Source organism: Hyaloscypha bicolor (genome assembly GCF_002865645.1).
Source record: "Hyaloscypha bicolor E unplaced genomic scaffold K444scaffold_50, whole genome shotgun sequence".
NCBI lineage: Eukaryota > Fungi > Ascomycota > Leotiomycetes > Helotiales > Hyaloscyphaceae > Hyaloscypha > Hyaloscypha bicolor.
This window is the reverse complement of record NW_020194552.1, coordinates 1,220,280-1,239,066: the sequence shown is the minus strand read 5'-3', so window position 1 is coordinate 1,239,066 and position 18,787 is coordinate 1,220,280. Positions and strand designations below refer to the sequence as shown.

General features: G+C 26.0%; 3 protein-coding genes across 3 annotated transcripts; 1 reads left to right on the top strand and 2 right to left on the bottom strand.

The window, feature by feature from the left end:
• Nucleotides 1–12,120: 12,120 nt before the first annotated feature.
• K444DRAFT_661130 (uncharacterized protein) lies at nt 12,121–14,203 on the bottom strand. The gene is made up of 5 exons (XM_024886544.1): nt 14,069–14,203; nt 13,870–14,008; nt 13,524–13,814; nt 13,006–13,467; nt 12,121–12,941 (listed from the first exon to the last, which is right to left on the bottom strand). Exons 1-5 carry the CDS (start codon nt 14,083–14,085, stop codon nt 12,564–12,566), a joined length of 1,287 nt encoding a protein of 428 aa, XP_024740618.1. The 5' UTR covers nt 14,086–14,203; the 3' UTR covers nt 12,121–12,563.
• Nucleotides 14,204–15,146: 943 nt separating this feature from the next.
• On the bottom strand, nt 15,147–16,285 carry K444DRAFT_326593 (uncharacterized protein). The gene is made up of 5 exons (XM_024871921.1): nt 16,222–16,285; nt 15,684–16,162; nt 15,360–15,627; nt 15,232–15,307; nt 15,147–15,178 (listed from the first exon to the last, which is right to left on the bottom strand). Exons 2-4 carry the CDS (start codon nt 16,128–16,130, stop codon nt 15,261–15,263), a joined length of 762 nt encoding a protein of 253 aa, XP_024740617.1. The 5' UTR covers nt 16,131–16,162; nt 16,222–16,285; the 3' UTR covers nt 15,147–15,178; nt 15,232–15,260.
• Nucleotides 16,286–16,941: 656 nt separating this feature from the next.
• On the top strand, nt 16,942–17,340 carry K444DRAFT_326556 (uncharacterized protein). The gene has a single exon (XM_024871920.1). The coding sequence runs from the start codon at nt 17,088–17,090 to the stop codon at nt 17,304–17,306; it is 219 nt and encodes a 72-aa protein (XP_024740616.1). The 5' UTR covers nt 16,942–17,087; the 3' UTR covers nt 17,307–17,340.
• The last annotated feature ends 1,447 nt before the right edge of the window (nt 17,341–18,787 follow it).

Sequence of the window (18,787 nt, the reverse complement as noted above, 5' to 3'; positions counted from 1 at the left end):
AGGCCTTAAATCTGGATTATTTTTTAATAGATTATTCCTATTTGAAATATACCAAGAGCTTATATAGAGGTTATATAATAATAGGAAAATAATTATAAGAAAGAAGAGTCAGGTAGTATAAAGAAGTCTTTAAATAATCGGAGCAAGGAAGTAATTAATATAAAGTAAATATTATATAACTTACCCTATATTTCTATAACTTTTCTACTATTATAATTACTTACTTACTCGTATATATATATTTCTCTTCTCCTCTCTTCCTGCTTCTTTTCTTAATATACAAAATGCCAAACTGGAAGCCCTATAATAGGAAGACTACTATTAACTACTTTTACTAGTATAGATATGGCCAAAACCTTTATTTTTTATACTAATTTTATATATACTTTTGTATTATTAAGCGGAATTAGTAGTATTATATTCTTAATCTCTATAAAAAATCCGGATATAATAATAATAGGCTATATAATAGTAAATAAGATAGTTCTTTTATCCGGATATTTGGATAGAGAAATATATATATATTTCTACTTAAGTAAGCCAAAAGATAGAATAATTTTTTGCTATTATATATATTCTTACTATTAATATTATTTTAAAATTTAGCTCCCAAATTTATACTATTACAAAATACCAAAGATTAGTATTTTGGTATTAGAAAAACAAGGCTAGTTAATATAAATAAACTTGATTTCTAGACTATATATAATCTATATTATATACCGACCCCAATACTCTTGCCATATAGCCAGTTAATAAATACTATAGAGATTTCAAGTTTCTAGTAATTAGTAGTATTTTTATATTAATTAGAATAAGAAATACCGAAAATCGCAGGAAAATTATCTAAAAATTAGTAATTATAATATATAATAACTACTTCTTCCAAAAATGGATATTTCTCTCTTTTCCCCTTACCCTTTTATTCTCTTTATCTATATTCCGGTATATAAATAGAAAGCCTATAGGATGGAATATAGTAGGATGGGATATAATAGGGTAGGAGAGAAATGCCCGAAAATCGCCTGAAAATCGCCGAAAATTAGTACCCCCGATATATAGTAATCACTTCCTTAAATCTTTATATATATCTTCTTCTCCTCCTCTCCCTTTCTTTCTCTTTATCCACATTCCAGTATAAGAATAGAAAACCTATAGGGAAGCTAGGAATGGCGAGGTTAATAGTAAGTAACGGGTTAACTATTACCTTGATTTTCTATACCAATTTTATATATATATTAGTACCATAAAGCTAGATTAGTAGTATTTTATTCTTAATATATTTTAACTAATTAGATTTAATAGCAAATACTTATTAATAGTAAATGAACTAGTACTCCTATCCGAATATCTGTGGCCTAGAAATACATATATTTCTAAGGCTTAAAGAGGTATATAAATAGGACAAATTATTTACTATTATATATATCTCTATTATTAATTTAATATTAGATAAATCTGTCAGGTTTCCAGTACTACGAGACATTGGAGAGGGGGGGTAAGTCACGTAAATAACAGGCTTTATACTCCCACAATCTATTAACTTGAATTATTCTTAGAATTAATACTATCTGCTTTACCTAATTAGCCCAAAATGACTTAAATATATCCAATAAGGCTTGGATATTACGTATTAGTAATAGAATTATTAATTATTAAATTTTGATTTTCTAGTATCGAGTATAATATACGCAAATGCATTATACAATGTCATTTCGGGGTTTTGGCAGGAGTATTACTATCGGCCTCGGTAAGTTATTATAGAAATAGTTTTATATTAAGTTCTTTAATATAATAGAAAAAGCTTTTACTAATATTTCTTCTAGAAGCTTTATATATTAGTAAATATTAAGAAAAATAGTAAGTTTATAATTAAAACTATTATTAGTTCTATTATACTTTTATATTTCAAAATATGTCTTTACTATTTTTCTAATAAGCTTTCTAATAGAAATAATAAATACTAATTAATAGTAGTTTAGATTTAGTAATAATACTAGTAATAATAAAAATAAAAGTAATAAATAGCTTTAATTTAGAAAAGATAAATAAATAGTTTAATTTCTTAACTAAAATTATCTAGTTCTTTTATATTTAGTTCTATCTAGAATAAAATAAACTAATATAATAGATTTCTGAAAAAGATCTATTCTAATTAAACTATTATTAATAATATTAGCTTTATTCTATATATATTTTCTTTTCTTTTAGATAAAATTAATAAAGAATTATATAATAGTAAAGTTTCTATAGTTTTATTTAATATAAATACTATTATAGTAAAGTTAGATTTAAAGATTTTATATAAATATATAGCTAATTAGACTATATATTATATTATTAAAGTTTTTAAAGTTATTCTAAAATAGATTCTATAGATTATTATTACTCTTCTTATATAAAATATACTAATATATTTTAGGAATTATATATTTCTAAAGTTTAGCTTTTATTATAGTTATTAGATTAATACTATCTTTTTATTTTTTAATTAGTTTCTTTCTTTTATTAGTATCTATATTAAATCGAATTTAAGTTTTTTCTAATATATATATATATAGTTTATAGTAAAAGGAATTCGAAAATAAAATAGTTTATAATAGGTTTATAAAAAGAGTTTAGTAATAAAAGTATTTAGATACTTAGTTTAAATACCTGATTCAGATATCTGGTTCAGATACTAGATATTTAGTTCAGATATCTAGTTAAGATACTAGATATCTAGTAGTTAAAATACCAGATATCTAATAGAGTATTAAAGTAAATATTTCGCCTTTAAATATTTTATTTATAATAAGAAATTTAGAAAATAAAATATTATAATTCCGGAAGAGTCTAAAGCTCAAAAGACTCGATTTAATAGTAAAATCGAAATAGTAATTAAAAAGCTTTAAGAATATATATAGAATATATATATTAGAAAAAGAATTCTATAAATACAAGTATTATATAAATAGAAAAAATAGTTTCTAAAAAAGTAGTTTTAGAACTAAAAGAAATTAGTTTTAAAAAATAGATAGTTAAATAGCTAATTATTTATTAATTAGTAAAAGCTAGATATTTTTTCTATAAGCTATTAAATATTTTTATAAAGTTAATAAATAGTTCTTCTTTTTAATATAAAATAGACTAGATTTGTTTTAAGCTATTAAATACTTTTAGAACTAATCTAAAATCTTCTTTAATCTATATATATAAACTAATTAGTATTAGTTTATTAATAATATATAGTACTATTATATAATTATAGAATACTATTTATATATAGTTAGTAAAATTATTTTTTAGAAATAGAAATTATAGTATTATAATATTAATATATAATTTCTAAATCTGTTAAATTTAAAAAAATCTAGTCTATTAATCGAGTTACTAATAGAATATAAACTTATATAACTATATCTTATATTCTATATTTTATTATTTATATTTTATTATTTATATTTTATTATTTATATTTTATTATTTATATTTTATTATTTATATTTTATTATTTATATTTATTTTATTATTTATATTTTATTATTTATATTTTATTATTTATATTTTATTATTTATATTTTATTATTTATATTTTATTATTTATATTCTATATTTCGTATTCTATAACTATATATATATAGCTATACTAAAAGTTTTTAACTAGATAATAATTTTAAAAGCTATTATAATTTTATAAATATTTATTATAATATTTATTATAATATTTATTATTTCTTTTAATAATAAAAATCTAAAGAAGTTTTTTCGTTTTTATTTTTATATATATAATTATTAAAGTTTATATATTTATAAATTTTAAATTAAAATATTATTTAATAAAAACCTTAAAAGCTAAATATAAGAAACTTTTATATCTATTACTATTTAGCTTTATTTTTAATATTTCTCTATCTAATATCTAAAATTTATTTATATAACTAAAGACTATTATTTTAATTATATTATTAATTGTTATTAGAAAATTCTCGATATTAATATTATATTTATATTATATAAATAATTTATTTAAAATAGTATTTAATACTTTTAATATTTAGTTTATAATTTTTTTATATTAATATATATAATATTATATTAGAAAAATAATAATTTAATATTTAGATTTTATTTCTTTATTTAAAAACCAGATTATATTAATATTTTAGTAACCTAGTATTTATAAAATCTAATATTTATAAAAGATCTAATATTAATTCTTTTTAAAATCTTTTTTTAAACTTTTATATAATTAATATTTATTTATTATATAGTTATTTAATAATTCTTTATAAATAAATAATTAATAATTAGAAATCTATATCTTATTATAAAGAACTTTATTTCTTTCTTTTTTCTAGATATTTAATTTATTAGATTAAAATATTATTTTAAAATTAATTTTCTATAATAATTAATAAAATAATATTTCTTCTTATTATTTGAAACTAATTTTTTAAAGTATTATTTCCTGAATTAATTTTATTTTTAGTTATTAAAGTTTAAGAAAACTATTAAAGAAGCTAGTACTAAATTTAAATATGTTAGTATATTAGTTATATTTATTTTATTTTTTAAAGAAAAATGCTTTAAATTCTTTTAAATCTATTTTCTATTTCCTATTTCTAAAATAAATATATATATATATATATATATATATAATAATATATAGGTTTTATAAATAGAAATAAGAAATTAAATATATAAAATAAAATTATTATTATAATATTTTATAACTTCTTTATTTTTCTAATATATATTTTTTTATTTCTATTATATTAGAAATTATTTTTATTTTATTTTATTATAATATAATATTATTATATAATTCTATTTTGGATTTAAATTAAAAGTATTAATTAATAGAAATATTTTATATATATAATAATTTAAAGAATTTCTTAATATAATAAACTAACTAATAAATAAATAATAATATAAGAAATTTAATCTATTTACTTATTTATTTATAAACTAAAAAGCTATTCTAAGAAATAGTTTTATAATTTTTTATTAATATTTCTTAATAATTACTAATAAATAACTGAATTTAAAAAAAGACTTATTAAAAGAAATTTAAATAAATACTATTTACCTTAAATATTTAACTATTTTAATTTTAATATAAATATATAATAAACTTCTAATATTTTTCTTTTATTATTTTTAAAAGTAAAAGAAAATCCTTTATATAAAATATAATAATATAAAAAAAAGAAATTATTAATAACTAGAAATATTATATATTAAATAAAATATTAATTAAATTCTCTTTTACTAGTTTCTATTTTACTAATTCTTTTATAATAAACTAATAATTTTCGGGTTTCTAAATTATAAAAATCTATTATATAGTATTTTAATAATATATTTCTAAAATTTCTAAAATTAAAATATTATATAAATATAAGATTTAATAAAGAAAATGAAATAAATAAAGAAATAACTTTATAAATATACTTTTTTAAACTAATTTATTCGAGAAATTATAATATTACTAATTTCTTAAAATTATTTACTAATAATTAGAAATAATAATTAGAAATAATATTATAAAATAAGTTTAATAATTCAGCTTTTTAAATAATTAAAGAACTAAACTAGTTTATAGAATTCTAGTAAAAGAAACTATTAATAAGATTTTATTAAAGCTTAATATAATAACTAGAACTAATATTATATTATACTAATTCCTCTAAAAGATTTATTTATAATTTTAATTTTAATATAAATAATCTATAAATACTATTAGTTTAAAACTAATTTTATTTCAAGTTTTATAAAATAGAACTATATTTATTTTCAAGTAATCTCTAAATCGAATATTTATAAAAAGAAATAAAATATAATAAAAGTTCTAAATATATTATAAGAAAAAAATACTAGATATTAGTTTTATTATTATTAGATAATATTAATATAAATAAGATATTTCTAATTATATTAGATTAAGAAATATAAGTAAAATAATTTATAGTTCTTATTTTAATTCTTTTAATTATTATATTTAAAAAAAAATTCTAAAATATATATATTAAATATAAACTTTCTATTAGTTTTAAATATTAAGATTCTAAAGTAATTTTGCCTAGTTATTTAATAATAACTAATTCGAAATAAATATATTTTATAACTAATATATAGTTTCTTCTCTATTATATTTTCTATTATTAAGCTTTTTAATTTATTATTTAATTATAATTATAATATAGTTTTTAATTAATTAGAATTAAAAATATTTTTAATATTTTATAAAAGTTTTTATTATTTGGCTTAAAAGTATTCAATTATTAATAAAATTATTCTTTTACTATTTATATTTAATTTTAATAGGCTTTAAGTTTTATTAATAATAATATTAATTTCTAAGGTTTTTAGTTTAAATTCTAATACCTTTCTAAATAATATTTTAAATTCTAATACCTTTCTAAATAATATTTTAAAATCTAATTATAAGAATATTTCTATTTATTTATAAATTTAATTAAATATATTTATAAAACTACTACTAGTAAAGTCGCTTATTTTAATAAGTCTTAAAAAAGAAATAATTATAGACTAGATTTTACTAGAAAGCTTACTAGTTATTTATTTCACTAAAACTTATTTTAAAGCTCTAAATATTTTTAAAAAAAAGAAAAACTTAGATAATATTAGTAATTAAATAAAATATAATATTATCTCTAGAAATTATAATAGTTAGAAATATTTTTAAAGAACTAATTAAAAAATTAATTTAACTTTTAATATTATTAGCTTTTAATTAACTTATATTATAAATATAATTAAACTAAAAGAAATTTCTGAAAATACTTCTATTTATTTTAACTAAAAATACTATATCTTTAATAATAGAAAAAGATTAAATAAAAGTTATAAATAATAAGAAAAAGAAAAAGAAAAAGAAAATAATTTCTAATTATTTCTATAATTATTTTATATTTTATTATTAAAAAAAGATATTAGCTATTTCCTAAAATATTACTATATTATTTTTATTTAATATATTTTTAAATAAAAGTTAGTATTTAGATATATTTAGATATTTTCTATTTTATAATTTATTTAATAAATTAAAAGAAAATAACTTCTTTTAAATAATTAAATTTCTTATAATTTATAGTTTTAGATTATTAAAAATAGGGAAATTAATAAGTATATTTATAATAATAGATCTTATTTTATTATATAATTTTTATTATTAAACTCTTTTAGTTAAAGCTATATATTTTAATATTAATTAGCTAGTTTTTATTACTTTTTAAAAATATTATCTAATTTGAATTTTCTTTTTATATTAAAATAAATTAAAATACTTTTAAAACTATAATCTATAAATAGAATATTATTTTTTAAAACTATTTAATTATAAAAAGCAATTAGAAAACCTCTATTTATTATTTATTATAAACTTGAAATATAATTTTATTATAATAAATATATATTATATCTTTTAAAAAACTAAGAATTAATATAATTTTAGTAATAAATATAACTATAAAAAATATCTTAACTTTTTCTTTTTTAATAAAATTATTTATATATATTAAATAATTAATAGATTTAGTTTCTTTTTCTATTTCTATTTCTGGATTTATATTTATTTCTTTTTCTAATATCTTATAAATCTTTCTATAATCTAATATTATATAATATAACTAGTATTAACTTAAAAATATATCTTCTAATATATTTTTATAAAAGTTTTTAGTATATATAGAAATATAATATAATTAAATTTAAAGTTAGAAAAATAATAAAATAATAAAATAAAAAGAATTTATAAATTAATAATATTATATAAAAATCTCAAATTTTATTTAAAAGTAATATTAATATAAACTAAAATCGGAGTCTTATTTTATAGATCTAAACCGTTTTTAAAAATAATCTATTTTGGGAAATAAATTAGTTTATATTTAATAGAAAAGTAATAGAAAACCTTAAAGAAATTCTTTTAGATAATTATTATAAAATCTAAATACCTAACTATTTTAATATTATAGAATTATATTAATTTCTATAATATTATTTATATTATACTATTTATAATATAAAAAAAAAAAAGAGTTTCTAGATATTTAAATTTATTTTAATTGGTTTTTTATAAGAATATATTAATAATAAATTAAATACATTTTATTTTATTATAATTTAACTATTATAAATAATAATGAGAATAAAATAAACTAAAATGCTTTAATTTAATTAAATATATTATATTATATTTAAAATACTTTAATAGTATTAATTATAAAATTAGAGAATTATTATTATAAAAAGTTATTTTACTAATAATATAACTAGAATAAGATTTTTAAATTTAATAATAAAATTTCTTTATATTTCAAATATTATATTATAACTTATTTATTTATTTTATAAGCTATAATTTTTGCTATTACAAATATTTAATTACTAATTAATAATAGATATTTATTATTTATATTTTTTATTAAATTACTAGAAGCTATAAAATCTTTTATATTTATATTTATTAAATATATCTTTATATAATCTTCTTTTTTCTTTAAACTATTACAGGATTTTTTAATTACTAATTTATTATTTCTAAAAAGTTTCTTAATAAATTCTATTAGATTATAGAATTATTATAATCTTTTTAGAAAATATATTTTTCTAGAAATTTCAGATAATTCAAGTTATTAACTAATATATATATTACTTTTATTTATAAATTACTTTATTTCTAGTTTAAATATTTTCTTATATTTTCTTATCTAAATTTATAGATTTATTCTTTTTATTTAAAAACTTGCTTTTTTAAGAATATTTATTAGTTTTATAAAAAAAAAAGTAAAGATAAATCTAATTAAAATACTTTAAAAGCTATTTATATAGTACTATTTCAAGTTATTTATATAAGCTTATATAAATAATTTATAATTACTATTTTATTAATATATATTATAAAACTAAATTAAATAATTTTAAGATAATATTATTTTTAAATATTATATATTTTAAATAATTAAATATTTAATTCTTTTATAATATATAAATATAAAAACTTGAAATATTTATTATTAAATATAGACTAGTATTTTATATTTACTAAATATATAAAGCTAGAATAATACATTTCTATATATATAAGACTCTATTATAAATAAATATTCTTATAAATAGTCTAAAACTAGATAATTTTTTATATAGCTATATAATTAGAAATAAATAAATAGCTAATTTCGTTTTAATTAATATAGATATTCTAGAATTATTAGAAATATATATTAGAATTAAATTAATTTTATAAATATTAAAATTAAAGATTTATTTACTAATATAAAGAGCCTTATCTAAATTTTAAAATTAATAAAAGATATATTTAAATAAAAATAAATCCGAACTTTAATATAAACTATTAGTTATATTAGTAATTATTAAAATAATCTTTTAATTTTAATTTGAAAGAAATAAAATATAATTTTCTAATTTCAAGAAACTTTTAAATAAATTAATAAGAATATAGGAATTTTTAATAAAATATAAAAATATTTTAGATTAAAAAATATATTAAAAGAAATTAAATTTTTTTACTAATAGATTTAATTCTATTAGAATATCTTATAACTTTTATTATAAATAATACTATTATAAGTTATTTAGATTTCTACTTTTCTATATATTTTTATTTAAATATAATTAGATAAAATCAAATTACTTTTAAATAATTAATATATAAAATTCTATTTAATTTAAAAGAAATAAATTAAATAATCTAATATATAACTTATAATATTAATAATTATATAAGTATTCTATAAAATATAACTATATTTAAATAAATTAATATTTAATTTTATATATTATATAATTTATAAAACTATATTTAATTAACTATTAGTATTATATATTTTATATTAATAAATTTAGAAATAGAATAGTCTAATTACTTTTTTATTTCTAATAATTTAGAATTAGATAGTTTATTTTTATTTAAGCTTAAAGAAATAATATTTAAATAGATATTATTTAATATTATTTATAAGTTTAAACCAGAAACTATTATAAAATTATTATTAAAGTATTATAATTTCGTTTTAATTTTTCTATTATTTATAAAAGAAAGCCTAGAATTCAATTCTAATAATAAATTAAAAAAGGAAATACTTTAAATACTTATAAAAAGAAATAAAAAGAAATTTTAAATAAAAGAATTTAAAGATACTAAATGGCTTCTATATAATTATTTTAATAGAATTTTATTAAATATATTAATAATATTCCTATATTATATTTCGAGACTAAAATTAGATATTATTAATCTTTTTTTTAGATATTTATTAGATTTAAAAGAAATGAAATAAAGTATAATATTTATTACTAGAGAAAATTACTAATAAATTATAAAATAAAACTAATAGTAATAGCTATATTTTAATAAATATACTTATATTAATTAATGTTTTTATTTAAAAAGCCTTTTATATAGAAATATATTTTTATAAAGGTTATATATTTAAAAGTTATAAGAAGATAAATTTAGATAAATTACTAGATATAGAAAGCTTTCTAAAAATACTAATATATATTTATTATATAAATAGTAATTATAAAAAGAAAAATATTTATATAATAATTCTTTCTAACTTTAAATAACTAAATTAATTAATTTTAGATATAATAATTATTATTTAATTAAATACTTTATATCCGGAATTATTATTTTAAATAATAAAGCTATATAATCTATTATAAATATATAAATAAAAACGAAATATTTTAGAAATAAAATAACTATTTCTAATAAAAACTTTAAAAATAATAGAAACATATATACTTTTAATAGAATCTCTTATTATATTTAAAGCTAGTAATATAAATATATATTAGTTATTAATAGATTTTAGTAAATCTAGTTTTATTAATATATTTACTATTATAAAAAAGAAATATAGTTTTATAAATAATAAAAGCTAGACTAATTATAATTTTATAATAATTATTTTAAATATTTAATAAATTATATTAAATATATTAAATTCTACTAAAGCTTATAGAAAGCTAGTAATTATTAGTAATACTAGTTATAGAAAAACTACTCTTTTTATATAAATAGTTTTATATTAATACTGGTTTTTATTTTAAACTAATTTTAATAAAACTATTTCTATTAGAGTTTTTTAGTTAAAAATATAAAACTTAGTTTATTTCTGAATTCTAATATTTTCTTTATTAAATAGATTAGGAAATTTTAGAATTAGACTATTATAAAAACTATATTAAATATATTAGAATTAAAATTAAAGGAAAACTTATTTAGTTTAAGCTATAGAATACTAGAAGCTATTTAATTAATAATAAACTATAATTATAAATATATTTAGACTTATATATAATTCTAATATATTTTATTAAAAATAGTTATAACTTTTTTATAATATATAAAATAAAATATTATTATTATATTTATATTATCTAAACTATACTAATTTATAATAGTAAATTATTAAAATAATAAAGCTATTATATAAATTAGTAAAGCCAAATAAAAATAAATAACTTATAAAAAGATATTTATATTTTATATTATATTATAAGATAATAAGTCTATTAATTATAGAATAAAGTAAAAAAGTTAAAAGATAAATAGAAGTATAATATATATATCTAGAATATTATATTAAAACTAATAAAGGAATTTATAAAATATTCGAATATATTATTTAAGTTATATTTATTAACTAAAATCTTTTATAAAAAAGAAATCTGAGATATTTTAATATATATATTTAAGATCTTTATTTTAATTAGCTTTTACTTTAGTATTTATAACTTATATAAAATAATTCTATTAGTTTCTAATAAATAAACTATATAAGTATAAAATATAAATAGAGAAATAATAAAAGAAGTAGAAATTAAGTTTAGAATAATAAAAATATTTCTAATATTAATGTATTTTATAGCTTTTTATATACGAGAAGTATTTACTTCTCAACTTCCTTTATATATATAATATTTTACTTATTCTATATAAATAAAAATATAATAAACTTAATATTTTAGTATTAATACTATTATTATTATATTTCTTATAACTATTTAAATCTTGTATTCTTATTATTAATAATACTAACTCACTTTAGTATTTATTAATAAATTTATGTCTTATTTATTTATAAAGCTTGAAATAATCTAATCTTATCTTGTTTAGAGTTTATAAATCCCTTTCGAGCTCACCTTTACTTAACCTTGCTCGCCCATAACGGGCTAAAGCAGCACCGGCTCAGATCTAGAAACGGAAATGGAAAATGTCATGAGAATATTCCCACACTGAGCTACCTGCTCGGCCAACTTAAATCGGCTTTCGGAGGTTCGTCCGAAGGGATCGTGGAAACACAAAACTCACTGGCCAAAGATTTCACTTTGTCCTCTATGAACATCCGCGGCAGTCTTCTGCGTGGCCTGCATTTTCGACTGTGCCTTAGACCTTTTCGTTGTCCATGGAATCGCTGGTGTGTTAGGCATGAATTAGCTGCAGAAGCCTGCCGCTTCGATTGAGGTTGGTGGTCTATTGTTTTTGTTGTTCACTACCTGGGAGTGGCCATATCGTTAAGTTACACCATCATTGGCGAATTTGGAAGTGGAGTAGCCTGATCGGTCTCTGAAGTCTCTTGACGCTGTCTTTTGACTGGCATATCATCCAGAGAGATCTTCTCGAGCCGTTTTCTCTTCTTGTTACACTCCATTCTTGTACGAGCCAGCCTCTTGTGCCGAGTGGTCGCGAAATGCTCGTCAACCTTTCTGATAGTTTGGGAAGAATCGACTTCCTTCGAAGAAGGCATGTGGATGTAGACATGGCAGTCTCGGCAGTGGATGAGGGTTGCTGAATCTCCGCCGACGTCGAGCCCTAATTCGGAGCCTGGGTGGCGCTTCTGAAGTCGCTCTAGGAGTTTTATATGCGTTGAGGAAAGGCAGCCTCGTGAGTTTTGACGCTGTGATAACAAGGATGTGGTCAGCAGTTGTACTCTTACAGGACAAATTGGAAGCCTCCCATACCACGTATTCCTTGACCTCCTCCTCATCATATTCAACTGGATGGCCGGGGGATTTCAAATGTGCTTTCCCCACAGCTAAGAGAGAAGGCACCTCGTCCCCGCCCAGGATTTTATGCTCCCACTCAAGGCACAGCTCACATTTGATTTTAGGAAGTGGTGTACGGAAGCCATGCCCAGTAGTGGGGATATTCAGCCCCGTGAAGCCATAGCGGTGACGGAGATTCTTGTATAGATCCAGCATCAGACGCACCCTCCTTTTCATGGCCGCTTTATGCTCTTCAGAATCAAGATGCTGGGAAAATTCACATATATTTGTGAAGCTGTACAGTGGGCAATCTGAACAACGAATACGATGAGTGCCGGATTCCTCCTGAGCTTCGAAGAGGGCGTTGAAATGCCTGTCGCGGAGATTTTGGAGCTCTTCATTGAAGGAGGGACGAGTTATCGACGGTAATTTGGGGCTCTGTTGTGCGTATATTTTCAGCGGTGAGACCAGTCGAGGACAGCGGAAGCACTCACTAACGATGGTATGCGATCATCCTCGTTGCTCCTCGGTATCCCTTGATCACTTTCAACTGAACTCTGCCGCGTTGTAGGAACCTTCTCGAATGGCACCTCCAATGGCACTGTCCCACCAGTACTCCTCGCAACAGACCAGAACACCACCACACCGCTCTTAAAATAGTCCAAATCCCGAATCAGCGCATCCTCCTTCGCAAACGCCGGCCCATCAGCGAGGCGAACCTCCGTTCCTGTCTCAAGCTCCAGCCGCGTACAATGGATACCCCTAACCTTTCCAACCGTACTTTTCTATACGACATCAGTCATGACGAAAACTACCCGAGAGAATGGAACAGAAACATACGCCCTTAGCCTTGAGCCAGAGAAAATTGGCTCCTTCGGATTTAGTGGGGTGTATACTGTGTGGCAGAATGGCAACGTAGAACGAACCAGGGCCTTTGGGCCAGTTGGGCAGGTGGGTTGAGGCCTTTTGGTGGAGGAGTCTGGATTCTATTAGCTTTTCTTTCGAGGAGAGCTTTAGACGCGTGTTTGGGGGCAAGTACTCCCTGAAGCCGTCCATGGCGCAGCTCAATCTGCCAATTTTCTTGAAAGAGTAAAGAGTTCTTAAGGCAAAAGTAACAGATAAAAGAGCGTGTGCGAAAGCTCGTGGAGAATGGCTTTGGAGCTGGTTATCGTCGCTGGTGAGAGTATCCTACAATAAATCTTTCAGCGAAATAAAGTGACGCGTGAGACGTGAGACGCGTCCTGGATTAGCGCGTTAGAGGCGTTGCGGGGCCGGTTTACCTCCGCACAGGGGTTCCACGCCCGAGAGTGCTGAAGTTGGTACCCGAAAATAGGTTTGATAGACTGACAATCAATTTCAAGGACCCCTTCTATTCTTCCCCCGTCCGTCAACCCCATCACGATGTGTCTCGTCATGAGTTCTATGGAGAAACCAGAACCCTGGCAACAGGATGGCATTTGGATGTGAAAAGTGCATTGTTCATCCTCGGATGGACAAGCAGCGCTGGGGGCTTATTCAATTCGCCAAATCGCTAAAACAGCACCCCAATTGAACCAAGTACTCTCCATTTCAAATTCAACGCATCTTTTTACATAGAGCTACAGTGTGAGAACAAAAATCCTCCAGAAGTGCGTGCAGCAGCACCGTCAAAGTAACGAGGGAAGAACCTCCCAGAACCTTTTGCCCATTTCTCACCGTTGCTTGGATTCCCGAAATCGATCAGCTCAGGTTTGTATGCTTGCTTCGCATCCGACTTCACATTTGTTCGGAAGGCCGTGCAACCTTGAACAAGTTCGTAGGTAAACTAACTAAATCAATGACCTATGTCAGTGGCTTGAAAGATGGGCATGCTTTTCATGGAGACATGGTTAGGCCTTTCGCTTTTTGTTTTCTTCTCTCAGGCATTTTTGGTCCTCGTTCCGGTGAGTTCCTATGTGAGAGTTGAGTATAGCAGACGCTTGAACCACGCCATCCTCGGCGAAAGAATCGTCACTGTAGGATGGGCATTCCCCACATTGCACTCTCGGCTCCAGACACCTGGTACATCATTGATCTGAAGTTGGTGAGTTGGGTTTTCCTCCCGCCGTTCCAATAGGACCTCTTTGAGGAATGTTCCTGGGGGAGGGTGCTTCTTGCTTTGAATTGATTCCTAGATTGCATTGTTAGCAGCGAAATGGAACGGCGTTGAATGTGGAAACGCACAACAATCGGCCCAACCATACTGACAGAGGCTATTGCGGATTTCTTGTTCTGTATTCCGGAGGTTTGAGGTTCATTGCTTTTCATAGCGATTAGAGTGGCTCGATATCGAATGCGCTCTGATCACGTACTTTTTGTCCGCTCCCGATACAACTTGCAGGGTAGCATTATCTGAAAAGTTGTCGCAAGGTTTTTGATAAAATCAGCGGCGCGTAGAAGAGGTACATCTGCTTTATCAAAGCAGGGTTGATATGCTGCCCAGAGAGCAATTTGAATAATCTCCCCCTCTAGGTCTTCTTCGGACAGAGACTGGAGCCACTGGAAGCTGCGCTCGGGCTCTTGGAGCGTAAGAAGCCGGGTGAGTGCTTTCTTAGGAATCGGTGCAATCCGTGGACCCATTTGGATTCGAGTCAGCTACTAGCTTGGTGGAGGGGGAGAACGAAGTGGAAGTGTACCGTGTCTGCTTTGTCGCCCGCCTTGGTGCCACCTGAATGCCCACTAGATGTCACATGTATCTGGATGGCAGATAAAACAGCCGTAATATTCGCCCCGAAGCCAATTTTTGGATCCCAGCTTGGGCATAGACGACAGGAAATGTGCGGAAAAGGAGTGCCAAGGTTGTTCGCTGCGATATGCACGCCAGAGCCAGCAAACCGACAGCTCAGATCCAAGTCGATGTTTCGTAGCAATTGCACTCTCCTTTTCAGCTGAGCCCTGTGGTTCACAGTGTCAATATGCCTCAGAAAATTCGAAAAAGTGGTGAAGATGGATTCGCCGTCAGGTACTTTCAGGGGGCACTGGGACAATCGACGCAATAGATTTGAATACCACTGGATCCACGGCTGGTTTCGGAGAGTACAAGAAGGCACCTTTTGTTCGGCTCCTTTCTCACTTGTTCTCATCTCAAGAGAGTGGTTGGCACCGATTCCGGGTCCTGTCCCGCGTCAGTTCCCAGCTCTATACCTAATCCAAGGCCACGAAGAAGGTACTCACTGTCGGCGGTGTAGGCCCTTTCTCTTCCTTCTCTCCCTGCACTGGCTCCACTTTTGCGACAGCTTGCTGATTCAAAGACACCACCGGTAACGGCGCCCTGCCACCAGGCGCTGTCCTTACGAGCAATGTCTCCTTCTCAGGTACATATTGTAGTGCCATCGTCAATTGTCCTCGTTCGCCCAAAGCACAACGGTTCCGCTCTTGAAATGGTCGAAATTTTGCATTTGGGCATCATCCATAACAATCTCCATCCCACCAACCAGAATGGTATCCGTTCCGATCTCCACACGTCCGCTGTGTATGCTTCGTATCGTCCCCGCCTTGAGCCACAAGAAATTGTCCTTATTGCACTTCGCAACGCTTATGTGGTGTGGCAGGATCGCAACGTAGAATCCATTCGGTTCCCTTGGCCAGTCGGGCAGGCGGCTCAAGGCTGTGTGGTGAAGGGGTCTGTTATTTTGTTGGCTTGTTGACATTCTGACAGCAGTAGATTTCCTTACTCTCGATGGACCTTCATGACTCCGTGTTCGGAGAGTTCCAATTGATCTTGGCCCACGGAGTATAGGCGATAGCATGTATCAGGTTGGACGAAGTACAGGTTTGGGTTATGTCCGACGGCATGAGTACAGAAGTGGGTGTTTCTGCGAGGTGACAGAGAGGCGCGTCAAGGATCAGTGGGGAGCGGTTCCAGGGGCTTGAATCTAGCAACGTCGGGTCCTCGAGACACCTAGAGGCCTGGAAGCGCTAAGATTGGTAGCCGAGCAATAGCGCAGCTTAACTTTACCCAATTCCCACGTCCATCGTCAGTCACTTCGGGGAAAAGTAAAACGACACCCTGGGGCCCGGGGTATCGATTGTGGGTATCGATGAGGGGTGTCGATGAGGGGCCATATGTGATTTACTCCGAAATAGTCAAGCACAACCCCACAGTCTTGCAGCTCCCCGCCAGCTCCTCTTCCCTCACTACGAAGGCGACGGGCGAAAAAAAAACCGGCCACCTGCCAAATCGCGAGGAACACCAAAATCGCTACCTGTGGAAAATCACACTAAGGTTCAATACAACGTCTAAACTCTTTACTTTTTAATTTGTGTAATAGAGAAGAAGCAGATCTATCTTTTATAATAATTTTGCTGGAATTAAATTCAAGTTACAATTACGACAAATTTTTTATCGCAAGGCTAAGATTACGCAAATTCTCGCTTAAGGGATTTGGACTGTTTTTTTCGCCCGTCGCCTTCGTACGTGTCGCTACCCTCAACACTGAAGCGCTGCTCTACCAACCTCGGAGCGATTCCTGCGCGCTACTTGTGTTCCCGGAAGGATAAGAAAACGAGTAAATGGAAGCACTAAGTACACAGGGAAGGGTTGAAATTGTGAAGTATGTCACGGATGGGGGAAAGCTCCTAGCTGTTGGTGATGGGGTTGCCACAGCATGCGGAGGAGAAGGGAGTTTGGGATTCTACAAAGGCGGTTGCACGCGAGAGAGTGAGGATGCAAAATTGAAAAGCCGGTCAACTATAATCGCAGAGGGCAAGCTGTTTCGACTGAAGAAGGCGGGGGAGGAGAAAACGCAGCTGTCTTGTACAGTACGGTCGCTGATGGGGCAGTGGTATTGGCGAGCCGCAAGTGTGGAACTTATGTAAAGCTTACCGATTAAATTACCCCTATGGAGATGGAAATAATAGACACAAGCCCTGCTATGGTCATCCCGGCAAGCTACAACAGTGTCGAAGCTTTGATAAAGGACCTAAAGCCGTAAACCCGTGCGCAAAGAGCGAAGAGCGGCTCAGCGTTTACTTCAGAAAGCTGAGGTTGAAATTGGGGCAAAAGGGAAGATGGCGATTTACAGCTATCAGTTCTACACATTTCATCAAGCATAGAATCGACGGCTCAGAAGCTCAAACATTCGTGGCACGATCTATCATACCAAGGGACCAAGCAGAATGTATTGGCGGCATGAAAGATACGTTTCGCATTGAAGCAGTGACTATCGAGAGGTCTGTTGAGATGAATGAGAAGACCAATGAATCCTTGGCAGCTTTCGATGAGTCTCGAGGAAGTGATCTAAGCATCTTTGTTCATGTTCAAGACCATCCAACCCATGAAGAGACTCCGCTCTTTGACCACAACGAATTCTTCTCAGGGCTAAGACAACGTCAATCCACCTCTCCGCAGCAATTGGATGGCTTCGGAAGCTAAATAATATATGGTCAGGTAACGATAAGTACCAAGAATACAGTGGAAAGGCTGTATCATTGTGACGGCGCTGGCTGGGGCCAAAGGGGGGTGGCTGTCACATGACTAGTTTCACCTAGCTAGCCGTCGTTTTAGTGGTTTTAGCTAGTACTTCCCTCCCTTTATCCCCTCCTTCTTCCCCCTCTCACTCCTTCTTCCCCCTCTCACTCCTTCTTCTCTTTAGCTTAGTATTTTCAATATATGAGATTCTTGGATCTTTGAGCCCTGGCCATTGCCTCGATCCCGCCGTCACAATCATAATTAGAATTACTTAATAGGTATAATATAATTGCTTTATATAGCCGAGCTTTATATATATACTCTAAAGCT